This window comes from Macaca thibetana, chromosome 15 (genome assembly GCF_024542745.1).
Source record: "Macaca thibetana thibetana isolate TM-01 chromosome 15, ASM2454274v1, whole genome shotgun sequence".
NCBI lineage: Eukaryota > Metazoa > Chordata > Mammalia > Primates > Cercopithecidae > Macaca > Macaca thibetana.
Window position 1 is genome coordinate 85215379 of NC_065592.1, and position 15053 is coordinate 85230431.

General features: G+C 36.0%; 2 protein-coding genes across 2 annotated transcripts in view; both read left to right on the forward strand.

The window, feature by feature from the left end:
* TMC1 (transmembrane channel like 1) overlaps nt 1–2507 on the forward strand; it is a 178196-nt gene extending 175689 nt beyond the window's left edge. Inside the window, exon 21 of the mRNA XM_050760710.1 lies at nt 2130–2507. Within this exon, the coding sequence (XP_050616667.1) occupies nt 2130–2152 (23 nt within the window). The 3' untranslated portion in view covers nt 2153–2507. The remainder of the gene's footprint in view (nt 1–2129) is intronic.
* ANXA1 (annexin A1) overlaps nt 1–15053 on the forward strand; it is an 897109-nt gene that overhangs the window by 553648 nt on the left and 328408 nt on the right. The gene's annotated exons all lie outside the window — the stretch shown is intronic.

Below are 15053 nucleotides of genomic sequence, written 5' to 3' on the forward strand. Positions count from 1 at the left end.
GATTATCTGTTTGGTTTTCCAATCTGAAAAGTTCTAGGGTCTCCTTATCTGCATGTTCAGAATTTCATGATGGTGTGTCTTGCACGGATCTATTTTTATTCCTTGTGTACTCATCAATGGATTCTTTTGCTCTTTGGTTGAAGGGAATTTTCTTGAATTGTTTACCAATTCTTTCCATCCATTTTCTGGTTTTTTTTTTTTTTTTTTTTTTTATGTGTGGAATTTCTAGTTTATTTTTCATCCTTAAATTCCCTTTGTCTCTTTGTTTTACCCATGAACATTTCCTTATCTTTAAATTTTAACATTTCTCTCGGCCTTTTCACTTTTGCTATCATAATTTTAGTTTCCACAAGCTATTTTGTTCTTTAATTCTTCTTTTTTAAACAGCATGCTGTTCTTATTTAATGACTGTAATGGCTTGTTTTGTCTTTATGAGAATATTAATAACTCTTTTTGATGTTTCTTTGCCTTTGATAGTCTGTTTTCTCTAAGCTGTTTTGTCCTTTCTTTTTTCCCTGCTTGGTGATCCCCTGCTTTGTGACCCTCAGCTTATATTTCAGGGTAGGATTCAAAGGTGGATTTTGAAGCTCTAAGCACATGGATGGAGCTTGTGGGCAGATCCTCACTGGAGGACTCTGCCTGGGCTGCTGCTGAACCCCAATGTCAGTATTTTTAGGCTTTTTCTCTTAGGCTGATTAGATTCCTCAGAAAAATTACTTCCGAACTCCTGCCCGGAGAGTAAAGATTTGCTTGGCAAGCCTGTAGCGCCTGAGTGGGAAAGACGACACCAGTGGGGCTCAGCTTTCAGCCTACAAATGCTCGCTTTGCCCTCTATTTTTATTGTGGCATTCCTTCTGGTCTTCTAGCCCAGAAGCATCTCTGTTTTACTCTTTTTAGAAAAACTTGTTCCTGTCTTCTGCCAGATGAAAGGCGGTGGGGAGTGGGGAGCAATTATTCATTTGTACCAAGTGAAGCCCATCTCAGACTCTAACTGCTGCTGCTTCATTTTTTAATAACCCCCACCCCTTCACCCCACCAAGCTTGACTGCTTCTTAAATAGACAGCTAAAACGTCCTCTTTGTGTTGGTTCCTTACTTCCAGAGGTACCTGTTGCTGCAAGTTACTGAACATTTTCGAGATTTTATGTGTAAATTATGTTGCTTACTATATTTTTCCTCCCCTGGCTTAGCTTTTCAGTTTGTTAGAATTGATAAGTCATTATCATTAATGTGTCTGCTTTCCAGCTTTTAAAATTTCATCATTGTTGTCTCTTCCCCTATTCTCCCCCTCCTTGTAGGTTTACGCAACCATCTCCATCCTCCTCCCCAACCCCCCAGAAATTTCTTGACTGTCTTGTTTGTGAAAGAGTGAAAGTTCAATTCAATGTATTTACCTCCGCAGTTTAGGCAAACCTTTGTATTTCCTACTGGGAGAGCAATGGTTTTATCTCCATCTTCATTCTGTTCATCCCACAGTGCTTACCTGGGGTATTGTTTTGAAATAGAGTCTGGGATGGAGTCTACCTTAGTGAGAATTGATTAGAATTGTCTAGTCTTTGCAGAAGATGAGGTGGTTGAAGCACATACATCACATATACCAGCAGTGCTTTTGTATAATTTAATATTATCAAATTAGTGCTTAAGAATGGAAAATTCTGACTTGTAAGATCTAAATTCTAATTACAGCTTATTTTTATCTTTATTATTTTAAATGATAATATAATGCTATAGCATACTATTGATCTGATATTTTTCCATAATGTGTATGGCCACCCAGTAAACACCAACTGAATATCTACTGAAAAATGAGGAACTCTTTTATTGGAAAAATATAAAAGGAATGCATGTATCTATTCATCACATAAGCAATAATGTATAAATGTTATAAAAAAAAGTAGTACATTCATTCTCCCTGGTTTAGAATTTGTGAAACCTTTGCAAACTAAGAAACATGGAAAAATTTTGAACATTAAAATGCTAAATATTATGGGAAAATGAGCACATTTGGACAATACAGATTTCTGGCCACCTCGTTCAGAACCATTAAGCACACTGAAAGCTACATTTTTACAAATTGTCTTCTCTTCATCTCTCTCTCTCTCTCTCCCTGTTTTTCTTTTTTGTGAACAGCTGCAGCTGCTGGTGGCCAGTAATAAGTATCCTGAGAGTCCAGAAAAGGTACACTTTGCCTTGCTGTTTAAAAGTAATGCAATATGTGAAGGCCCAGAGAACAAGCACTGTGGAGCTGCTATTTTCCTGTTCTACCCCTGATGGATTTTCAAGGTCATGCTGGCCAATCAAGGTATCATCAATCCTACCTGAGCAACAAGAATCTTCACCTTATTCCAAGTCAGGAACTGTTTCTGCGCAGCCACTCTCTCACCTGCTTCATTTCGTGACATTTTTTTTTTTTTTTTTAAAAACAAATTGTGTTTAGAAGTGGGTGTAATCCAGCAATAGAGTTTACTGGCTTAGTTGGTGGGTTAATTTAAAAAATTTGCTCATATGAACTTTCATTTTATATATTTCTTTTGCCTTAGTTTCCTTAAACTGAGAGCAGAAATATTTTACCCTTTTTCCTGTAAGTTCAGAAGTATCTGCAAAAAGTACTCATTGTAATCATTCATTGACTCACTTTTTGAAACCAATACCTTATTTTCTCTTTTTTTCTACCCGTCTCCCCAACCATGCCCCCCACAAATATATACCTAAAACCTTCGTATGTGGTGCTGGATTCAGTATGAAAAGAAATCGGCTTTTTAGAAGAAAAAAAATCCTATGTGAATTGGCACCTGAATAGCACTGAGTTGAAGATCTCTTACTTTGAGAAGGTACATGAGTCTTATACAACCTAGCTTTTTATGAATTAAAATTAAAAAAAAGGAAAGACATCATAAATGATTGTTGTTCTCTCACAGTCTGCTCATTTGTCTTCCAACGATCATGTTATCAGAGGTGAATCCATACAGGTCTGCATCAAACTCCATACGATTCTTGCCTCCTTGGAGGGAAGAATTCAGCTGAGGGTCAGAAGTAGGTTTAAGGCAGAGGGAGAGACTGAGGCAAGTTTTAGAGCAGGAGTGAAGGTTTATTAAAAGGTTTTAGAGCAGGAACAAAAGGAAATAAAGTATACTTGGAAGAGGGCCAAGAGGGCAACTTGAGAGTTCCAAGTGCCCTGTTCAGCCTTTGACCTGGGGTTTTACACATTGGCATGATTCTGGGGTTTGCATCTCTACCCCCTTGATTTTTCAGGGGGATGGGCTGTCTATGTGAACGGTGGCCTGCCAGCAGTTGGAATGAGCTATGTGTACAATGTGTTACTGAAGTTGTGTGCATGCTCACTTGTGACGTTTTCCCTTACCATTCCAGCGTTCCTAGAGGAAGGTCATATACCAGTTAAACTGCCATTTTGCTTAGTGGGCATGCTTGAGCCCACTCGCCCAACCTCTAAGATCTCCAGCTCAGGTGTTTCCTATCTATTGGGACACTGTCTTTCACTGGCACTGGCTGCCACCAATTACTATTTGAGAGAGAGAGTTTAACAACCACCTGACCATCACCTCATGGTCACCTGACATTCCTGTGGGACGGGTGGTGGGGGGAGGGGGACCCGCTCTTGCCCTGCTTATGTTTTTATGTTTGCCTAACTACCTACTCTAACAATCATATCCTGTAAGCTTAGATTCTAATATTCTATAATTTTTTCTTTGCTTTTTTGTTAAGGTTAGGAAAACATACTTCTATTGGAGGCCTTAATTTATAGATATGTTTTAACATTATTATGGATTTACAGTTTGAATTGACTTTAAGTGGTAACACTCAATGCCCTCACTAGCCTTGTTGTGTGACTTTAATTGCATGTCCCAACTCAGTGTGCCTTTCCAAAACTAAGCCAATTTGCCTGCCATTCCCTGCAGTTGACTTGCTGATTTTTATTATCCTGTCTCTGAGTTTCTCCTTCTTTTCGATCATCAAAAGGTTGCCATAGAATAATTGCACTGTTTCCCTGCCAATTCTGAACTTTATTCCTCTGGTTATCTTTTTCAGATTAACTTCCATTCTCAATCTTATCACTCCCTTTTTAGGATTCCTTGGGCTCTTATGCCTTTAATTCAGAGTCTATTATTTATATTGATTTTCATGTGATTTATAATGGTTCTTTATTATTTTTTGAATGCATGTATTATCTTTCTTGTCCTGATTGTAAATTCTCTGTGAGTAGGGGTTATATCTTCTAACTCTTTTGTATGCCTAGTATAGTGCTGTGCACAATTAGGAACTGAATAAATGCTTGTTAATTAAATTGAATCAATTTAACTTACAGCAATTGTGTTATGAGACAAAATCTTCTGTTATCTGCATGAAAAATGTTACTATGATATAAGAAATGGATTATCTGTTGATAGGCTGAGTTTATTATTTAATTAGGTTATAACGCAGGTGAGTAAATAAAGCTAGTGTTTATCTCTACTTGGATCATTTCTGCATTGTGTAATAGTAAGATTAGCAAATTGATTTATTGTTTTGTCACATTTACAATGTGGATTACACTTCCTTCTCTTGATCTGGATCATAGGGATGATGCCAGATGACAAACTGTTCCCCAAAGACATTCATCTCCTAAAGGCAATGTACTTTTAGAACGAATGTTCATGTTATAGATATTCAGACATGATATACCGAGTTTCAATATTTCCATAAATTAAAAAATACATTGGATTTTTATAGCACCTAAATACTCATCTGATTTAGTTAAGCAGCTTTAGAAAATTTAATCCTTTCAGTCTCCAGAGAATTGTTGAAAATATTTTCATATTACTATATGGACAAGAATCTGAAACAGTGAAGACCACTTCCAAAGCCAAAGCCGTTTTATGGCTATTCAGAGAACAGCCTTCCACTAGGATGATCTGATAGCTATTATTTATTTTTGTATCTTCATTTGCATATCTAATAATCAAAGCTATTGGAGAAATTTAGAAGGCAAAGAAGCAAACAAAAATCTAAACTTCACCTTTTATTCTTTCTGAGAAAAATAAAAAAGCTCTGAGAAATATGTGCAAAAACTAGATTTGCTTATCTAAAGAACTTTGCTGTTCACTTGAAAAACTAAGAAACTGCATTTCAACACATTCTTTGAATTATTTATTTAGGCAACTCAGAGGAACACATAGTTTAAGCTTTATCAAGGGATTTATAGCAACAAAACTTTGACCTGAGCTGTGTTTGCCTATCTTGATGGATCTCTACAAGTATGAGAGCCAGAAATATAACCAAAAGAATAAGTAAGCAGGGTTTCAAAAACAAGAGACTCAAGAATGAGATTGGTATGTGTTCTGAGCTCTCAATGCACATATGCCCGTGCATTCTTGGAAGAGACTTTGAGACCTAACCTTGATGTTAAAACAAACAAACAAACAAACAAAAAAACGCGTAAAACTGTAGTCCTAGCCTTTATTCCCATATAACTCCTATAAGAAGGAAATGCCATTACATGATGACATCAGGAGTTCTCAAGCCCCTTCATGAGATATCTTTTTCTCGAAGTTCTTTTGTAACAGATCACTTTGGCTATTTGGCCTCCAATGGTCCAGCTGCCTTTTCCAGGACTGATTTTGATGACTCAGCAGTTACAAATAATGAAAAAATGTGTACATAAAATACTTGTCCTCTTCTGACAAGGTAGTTGTTGTATTACACACATTTTCTTACCACAAAGAAGTTTCCATACAAATCCTATGGGTATTTAAAAATGTATAAAAAGGTATATATTAATGACAGCACGTTTGGAAAATGTTAATAAAATAAAAATGTAGAAGTCCCACAATTCCACCACTCAAAATAACTTCTGTTAATGTTTTTTTTTTCAGATTCACAATTATATATGCACAGACTCAATAAAAAAGTATGGATCATAAGATATATCTAGTTTTATCCCACTTTTTAATTAAACATTTTCCTATGTCACAAAAATTACTTTAGGACATCTTACTAGGTATAAAATATTCCTCTACATTAATATAGCATAATTTGTTTAACGATTCTACTTTGTACACTTAGATAATTTAAAGATTAAATTACAAAGATTAACTTTATATTAAAATAGAAAGATTAACTTTAAATTTGACTCCTTTTGGAACACATTTTTGTGCCAAGACATTCATTGTCAATATAGCCTTTTAAATCAATATATACACATTTCAACACAGCTGTGGTCAACATATGGATCAATTATATTACTTACTACCACTTAATAGGTTTTCTATTTCATAGCAATGAACCTTAGAAGTCACTAAATTTTTCTCTTTGTACTATTTTATTTGTGGTTACATAAACTCTCTATAGGAATTATCTCTTTTTCTTTTAAAGCAGTTTTAAGTTTAAGGAAAATATTTAAAACCAATAAATAAAATATTTATTTGGAAGCCAAATCTCACATGCTGTGTAAAATCAAGTTTCATCTACATCTGATAACCAACCCAAAGTGCCACCTGTGAAATTAACTTTTTTTCTGTTTGATTTAGAAAACTTTGGTATCAGTTACATTTATGTTTTGATTTTATTAAAAATAACTGGTCCAAAATTATTCACTCACTCAATGAAAATAGAGAGAGTCCCTGATATTTTATTGTGATTTGAATTTTTTATTGTCACTTTCATAAGGTCATGTTTCTCAGGTTACTATCATGGTTCAAAAATAGAGCCCAGGGGGCAATAGGGGAAAATGGCAGGAATAACTTGCAGGTCTCACTCAGACAAACAGAACAGCATGTGGAGATTCACATTGTGAAATTTTGCTCCAAGAAATAAATAAATACTGCAGGAACATACCAGGAAAGCCAAGAGAATCCACAGACTCTTTAGAGGAAGCAACTTGCCTCTGCAGGCTCTGTGAGACAGCCAAAAAATGGAGTGTGCAAAATATGAGGGGTAATATCTGCTCCCAATCGCACATACTCACTGGAGAACCTTCAGGTCCAGATCACTGGAGAAGGATTAGCCTCACTTGGAGATGAGATAAATTTAGAGAATCAAGCAAAATAAATGGATAGAGGAAGCAGTGGAAAGAGCCCTGTGGGCACTCTTGGTCCCAAGGGAAGCCATTTCTGACTTTGTCTTGCAGGGGCCCTTGGGGAGGACTGCCAGTAAAATTAAGGAAAGACCACAGGGAGAAGGAACTTTCCAGCTGCACTTTGTAACAATTTTGACTGAATACAAAGTTCCTCAGACATAATCTGAGGGAGGGGGCGAACTGGAGTGCGGGTACCAGTAAAGTTACAGCAGGTAGGGAGGTGTGAAACCTGAAAGCTCTGCTTGCTTTCTCACCAGGGAGGCTTGTATCCTAGGGCAAGTTCTCAGCCTTGCTCACCAGCTACCTGGAAATAAACTCGGTGCTGTTGGTGGGGCACAGTGGGAGAGAGATTGGCTTTTCAGACTGCATGAGATCTGAGTGAGACCTGTCACTGCTGTCCTTCCCCCACTTCCCTGGTGACCCATATGATGCAGCAGAGGCAGCTATAATCTCCCTGAAAACATAACTTCATTGGCCTGGGAACCACACCTCCATCCCCCACAGCAGCCACAGCAAGCCTCACCCAAGGAGAGTCTGGGCTCAGGCATACCTAATCCTGTCCCTACCTGAGGGTCTTTCTCTACCCACTCTGGTAGCCAAAGACAATGGATATCATCCATTGGGAACTCTACAGTCCCACCCATGGCCTGAGAAACCCAAATACTTATCCAGGCCACCTTAGGGCAAACTTGTATTCTCCCTATACTACCACAGCTGTTGCTCTCTTGAAAATGCCACCTCCTGGCCAGAGGCCAACTAACACAAAATCAGCATGATAAACAAAACCACAACTAAGGACCCTCACAGAATCCACTTCACTCCCCTGCTGCCTCCACTAGAGCAGTTGCTGATATCCATGGCTGAGAAACCTGAAGATGAATCACATCACAGGACTTTGTAGACACCTCCCAGTACCAGCCTAGAGCCCAGCAGTTCTGCTAGGTGGCTAGACCCAGAAGAGAAATAACAATCACTGCAGTTTGGCTCTCAGTAAGCCCATCCCTAGGGAAAGTGGGAGAGCACCCATCAAGGGAGCACCCTGTAGTACAAAAGAATCAGACCAGCAGCCCGTGAGCCCCAGATCTTTCCCCTGAAATAATCTCAAATGAGAAGAAACAGAAAAACAATTCTGATAATATGACAAAACAAGGTTCTTTAACACCCCCCAAAGAGCACACTAGCTCATCAGCAATGGATCCAAACCAAGAAGAAATCTCTGAATTGCCAGAAACAGAATTCAGAGGTCTCTTATTAAGCTAATTAAGGAGGCACCTTAATTAGCTTAATAAGTTGAAGTTCAACTTAAAGACATTAAAAAAAATAAGATACAGGATATAATTGTATCTTATTGATACAATCAATAAGATACAATATCCTTGATGAACATAGATGTAGAAATCTTTAACAAAATACTGGCTAACAGAATCCAATATATGATTGGAAAAATCTCCAGTGAAATAGATAGCATAAATAAAAAACAATCACAACTTCTGGAAATGAAAAACACACTTAGAGAAATGTAAAATGCACTGGAAAACCTCAGCAATAGAATTAAACAAGTAGAAGAAAGAACGTCAGAGTTCAAAGACCAGGCTTTTTAATTAACCCAATGTGACAAAGATGAAGAAAAAGGATTAAAAATGAACAAAGCCTCCAAGAAGTTTGGGATTATGTTAAATGACCAAACCTAAGAATAAGGGGTGTGCCCAATGAAGAAGAGAAATCTAAAACTTTGGAAAACATATTTGAGAAAATAATCCAGGAAAATTTCCCTGGCCTTGCTAGAGATCTAGATATCCAAACACAAGAAGCTCATAAAACACCCAGGAAATTCATCGTGTAAAGATTATTGCCTAGGCACATAGTCATCAGGTTATCTACAGTCAAGATAAAGGAAACAATCTTAAGAGCTGTGTAGCAAAAGCATCAGTTAACTTATAAAGGAAAACCTATTGGATTAACAGCAGATTTCTCAGCAGAAACCCTACAAGCTAGAAGGTTTCCTACAAGTTACAAGAAGGGATCACTTACAATCTAGACAGGGACCCACCTTTAGCCTCCTTAAATAAAACATTTAGCAGACAAGAATTTTGTGTCCAGCAAAAACTAAGCTTCACAAATGAAGAAAAGATACAGTGTTTTTCAGATAAACAAATGCTAAGAGAATTCAACACTGCCAAGCCAATACTAGAAGAACTGCTGAAAATAGCTCTAAATCTTGAAAAAAAAATCCTGGAAATACACCAGAACAGAACTTTCTTAAAGCATAAATCTCACAGGATCTATAAAACCATAACATAATTTAAAAAACAAAACAAAACAAACAAACAAACAAAAAGATATTCAGGCAACAACTAGCATGACAAATAGAGTAGTACCTCACATCTCAATACTAACATTGAATGTAAATGGCTTAAATGCTCCACTTACAAGACACAGAATGGCAGAGGAGATAAGGATTCACCAACCAAGTGTTTGCTGTTTTCAAGAGACTCACCTAACACAGAAGGACTCACATAAACTTAAGGTAAAGGGTAGAAAAAGATATTTCATGCAATTGAACACCGAAAGTGAGCAGGAGTAGCTATTCTTATATCAAACAAAACAGATTTTAAAGCAACAACAGTTAAAAAAGACAAAGAGGGATTTTACAATGATAAAAGGGCTAGCCAAACAGGAAAATGTCAGAATCCTAAATATATACGCACCTAACACAGAACTCCCAAATTTATAAAGCAATTACTACTAGACCTAAGAAATGAAGTAGATGGCAACACAATAACTGTGGGGGACTTTAATACTCCACTGACAGCACTAGACAGGTCATCAAGACAGAAAATCAACAAAATAACAATGGACTTAAAACTATATCTAGAACAAATGGACTTAACAGATATATTCAGAATGTTCTATCCAACAACTGCAGAATATACATTCTACACACCAGCATGTGGAATATTTTCTAAGATAGACCATATGAAAAACCACAAAACAAGCTTCAATAAATTTAAGAAAATCAAAATTATACTAAGTATTCTTAGAATACTTGGTATAAAGGAATAAAATTGGAAACAGTGGAATAAAATTGGAAATCAACTCCAAAAGGAACTCTCAAAACCAAGCAAATACATGGGAATTATACAACATGCTCCTGACTGATTGTGGGATCAACAATAAAATCAAGATGGAAATGAAAAAATTCTTTGAACTGAACAATAATAGTGACACGACCTATCAAAACCTCTGGGATACAGTAAAAGTGGTGCTAAGAGGAAAGTTCATAGCATTAAATGCCTACGTCAAAAAGTCTAAAAGAGCATAAATAGACAATCTATGGTCACACCTCAAGAAACCAGAGAAACAAGAACAAACCAAACCCAAATCCAGCAAAAGAGAAGAAATAACAAAGATCAGAGCAAACTAAGGGAATCTAAAACCAAAAAAAATAGAAGATAAATAAAACAAAAAGCTGGTCCTGTGAAGAGATAAACAAAATTGATAGACCTTTAGCAAGATTAACCAAGAAAAGAAGAGATAAGATGCAAACAAGCTCAATTAGAAATGAAATGGGAGATATTACAACTAATACCACAGAAATACAAAAGATTATTCAAGGTTACTATGAACACTTTTATGCACACCAACTAGAAAATCTAAAGGAGATGGATAAATTCCTGGAAATATACAACCCTCCTAGATTAAACCAGGAAAAAATAGAAACCCTGAACAGACCAATAACAAGCAGTGAGATTGAAATGTTAATTTAAAAAATTACAACAAAACAATGTCCAGGACCAGAGGGATTCACACGTGAATTCTATCAGACATTCAAGGAAGAATTGGTACAAATCCTATTGACACTATTTCACAAGATAGAGAAAGAAAATCTTCTCTAAATAAATCTATGAAGCCAATATCACCCTAATATCAAAACCAGGAAAGGACATCACAAAAAAAGAAAACTACAGACCAATATCCTTGATGAACATAGATGTAGAAATCTTTAACAAAAAACTGGCTAACAGAATCCAACAGCATATTAAAAAGATAATCCACAATGATCAAGGTGGTTTCATACTAGGGATGCAGGGATGCAGGGATGGTTTAGTAATGTCAGTCAATAAATGTGACACATCACATAAATAGAATTAAAAACAAAAGTCACGTGATCATCTCAATAGATGCAGAAAAAGCATTTGTCAAAATCCAGCATCTCTTTATGATTAAAACACTCAGCAAATTCAGCATAGAATTTTATTACCTTCAACTAATAAATTATTACCTTCAAGTAATGAAAGTCATCTATGACAAACTCAAAGCCAACATTATACTGAATGGGGAAAAATTGAAAGCATTCCCTTTGAGAACTGGAACAAGACAAGGATGCCCACTTTCATCACTTTTATTCAACATAGTACTGGAAGTCCTAGCCAGAGCAGTCAGACAAGAGAAAGAAATAAAGGGCATTCAGATTGATAAAGAGGAAGTCAAACTGTTGCAAAGTTTCAGGATATAAAATTAATGTACACAAATCAGTAGCACTGCTATATATCATCAGAAACCAAGCTGAGATTTAAATCAAGAACTGAAACTCTTTTACCCACAAAAATTATAAAATACTTAGGAATATACCAAACCACGGAGATGAAATACCTCTACAAGGAAAACTACAAAATGCTGCTGAAAGAAATAATAGACAACACTAACAAATGAAAACACATCCCATGGTCATCGATGGGTAGAATCAATATTGTGAAAATGACCATACTGCCAAAACCAATCTACCAATTCAATGCAGTTCTCATCAAAATACCACTATCATTCTTCAGAGAACAACAACAACAACAACAACAACAAATCCAAAATTGCATATGGAACCAAAAAAGAGCCCACATAGCCAAGGCAAGACTAAGCAAAACAAATAAAAAATCACAAGCAAAAACTGCATCTGGAGGCATCACATTTCTCCACTTCTTAGTATAAGGCTATAGTCACCAAAACAACACATCACTAGTATAAAAATAGGCACAGAAACCAATGGAACAGAATAGAGAACACAGAAATAAATCCAAATACTTACAGCCAATTAATCTTCAACAAAGCAAACAAAAACATAAAGTGGGGAAAGGGCACCTTATTCAGCAAATGGTGCTGGGATAATTGACAAGCCACATGTAGAAAAATGAAACTGGATTCTCATCTCTCACCTTATACAAAAATCGACTCAAGATGGATCAAAGACTTAAATCTAAGACCCGAAACAATAAAAATTCTAGAGGATAACATTGGGAAAACCCTTCTGGAAATTGGCTTAGGCAAAGAATTCATGACCAAGAACCCAAAAGCAAATGCAACAAAAACAAGAATAAATTGTTTTTAAGGTGGGACTTAAACTAAAATGCTTCTGCACAGCAAGGAAATAATCATCAGAATAAACAGACAACTCACACAGTGGGAGAAAATCTTTGCAAAATATGCATCTGACAAAGGACTAATATCCAGAATCTATGGGGAACTCAAACAAATCAGCCAGAAAAAAGCAAACAATCCCATCAAAAGGTGAGCTAAGGACATGAACAGATAATTCTCAAAAGAAAATATACAAATGGCCAACAAACATGAAAAAATGTTCAACATCACTAATTATCAGGAAAATACAAATCAAAACAATCGATATCACCTTACTCCTGCAAGAATGACCTAAATGAAAATAAAAAAAAAATAATAAATGTTGGCAGGGATGTGGTGAAAGGGAACACTTCTACACTGCTGGTGGGAATATAAACTATTACAACCACTATGGAAAACAATGTGGAGATTCCTTAAAGAACTGAAAGTAGATCTACCATTTGATTCAGCAATTTCACTGGTGGGTATCTACTCAGAAGGAAAGAAGTCATACAAAAAAGATACCTGCACATGCATGTCTATAGCAGCACAATTTGCAACTGCAAAATTATGGAACTAGCACAAATGCCCATCAATCAACAAGTGGATAAATAAAATTAGGTGTATATACACCATGGAATACTACTCAGCCATAAAAAGAAATGAAATATGGCATTCACAGCAACCTGGATGTAATTGGAGACCAATAATGGTCTTATTTGAATACCATTATTCTAACTCAGGAATGGAAAACCAAACATCATATATTCTCACTCATAAGTGGGAGCAAAGCTTGAGGACACAAAGTCATAAAAATGATACAATGGACTTCAGGGACTCAAGGGAAAGGGTGGGAGGCGGTTGAGGGATAAAGGACTATACATTGGGTACAGTGTACACTGCTTGAGTGGTGGGCGCACCAAAATCTCAGAAGTCACCACTAAAGAACTTATCCTTGTAACAAAACTCCACCTGTTCCTCAAAATCTATTGAAATAAAGAATAATAATGTATATATTTTTAAAGTAAAGCCCAGGATGCGTGACCTTGGCATCTTTTCTATTACCAGTAAGATAACAGTCCATTCTTTTCTGGATCATTCACTTTGCATCATATATGAACTAATAGAAACCTAAATTCAAATACAGCCATAGAATTATCCATAATGTATCAAATTAGTAATTGGTAATGTCAAGTGGATCATGACATATTCAATATATCCAACTTGAATTCATAAGGTGATTTAGCTACTGAAAACCTTAACTGACCATCTTTAGATTTTGCCAACATTAAGGGAATTTTAAGGGAAAAATAACATCATAAAAGCAGATTAGAATATCCATGTTCCCTGAAAACTCTAAAATTGTAACTCTTCATAAATCAGTTGAGAATAACTGATCAGGTTCAATTATTTCCTTATCACCAAAACCATTACTGAGAGAATATTTAACAGTAGTGAATGAAAAGGTCTAGACAGTGTAAGATCATGTTATTATAGTCCATCTTCTGAGCTGACTTTCCTTTAGGTACCCCAAAATATTCTGTAACAGCCAATACATTATGTCTAAGGAGTGATGACAATAAACTGGAAAGAGAATTAAGAGATTGTTTCGTGCTCCAGACAAGAAAACATTTTCTCCAATTTGCCAGAGAATTATTGGTAGCTATTTTAGATTGATTATCTCTAAAGACAAAACAAGTTCTAAATTTATGATCTCCATTAAGATAGAATATAATTGTGCTTATTTTATGTAGAAAGAAATGGAAGCAGATGCAAATGGATGAGAATTTGGAGGATCCTAGAGTTACTTTTCAGCTCAGAACCTGGAGAGGAGGATAACATTGTACTCAACAGAACACTAGCTCAAAAGTTAGAACTTCCTAGCTTTATTATCTATGTGGTATTGTTTCTATTGAAAATAGGAATAAAATATTTGCAACTAAAAAAGAAATTGGCCAACACAACTGCTGGGGTCTCTGAAAACCTTTGGGCCTTTTGGAGCTAGATGCAGTATAAACTTATCCAGCTCATTCTCATGTAGTGTAAGTTCATACCAACATATCTGATTGGCTCAGCTGGGCTTGGGGCTCAGTGCTAGCCTGCAATATTAGTGGACAATGTGTTCAAATGGAGCTACAGAAGTTATCTACTGTTTTCTTCAATAATGCAGCTTAGAAGTCACCAGAATATTATTCATTTTGTTATTCGTTCCCTCTTTCTTGTGTTGAGTATGCTTGGACTTTTTGTATGCTTGGATTGTTTGGTTTATATATTAGCCAGTCACATCCTCCAAAATGGGAATGTTCATGATCGTTCAAAGCAGGCAAAAATTGACATGTGGCTTTAAGAAAATTATTCAACCTTTCAAAATCTCGTGTTTCTTACCTCTAAACATGGGGATAATAACAGTCCTACCTCATGAAGTTTTCATTTGGGATTAAATGAGATAATGCATGCAAAGTACATAGTACTATGCTTGACACATAGTACTCAATAATAGTTAAGATTGTCATCCTTGTTTTCATGGAGTTCTAAATATTTGCCTTGTGATGTAATTAATTTCTCTGCTTGGTCATACATATAAACTCTGCGAA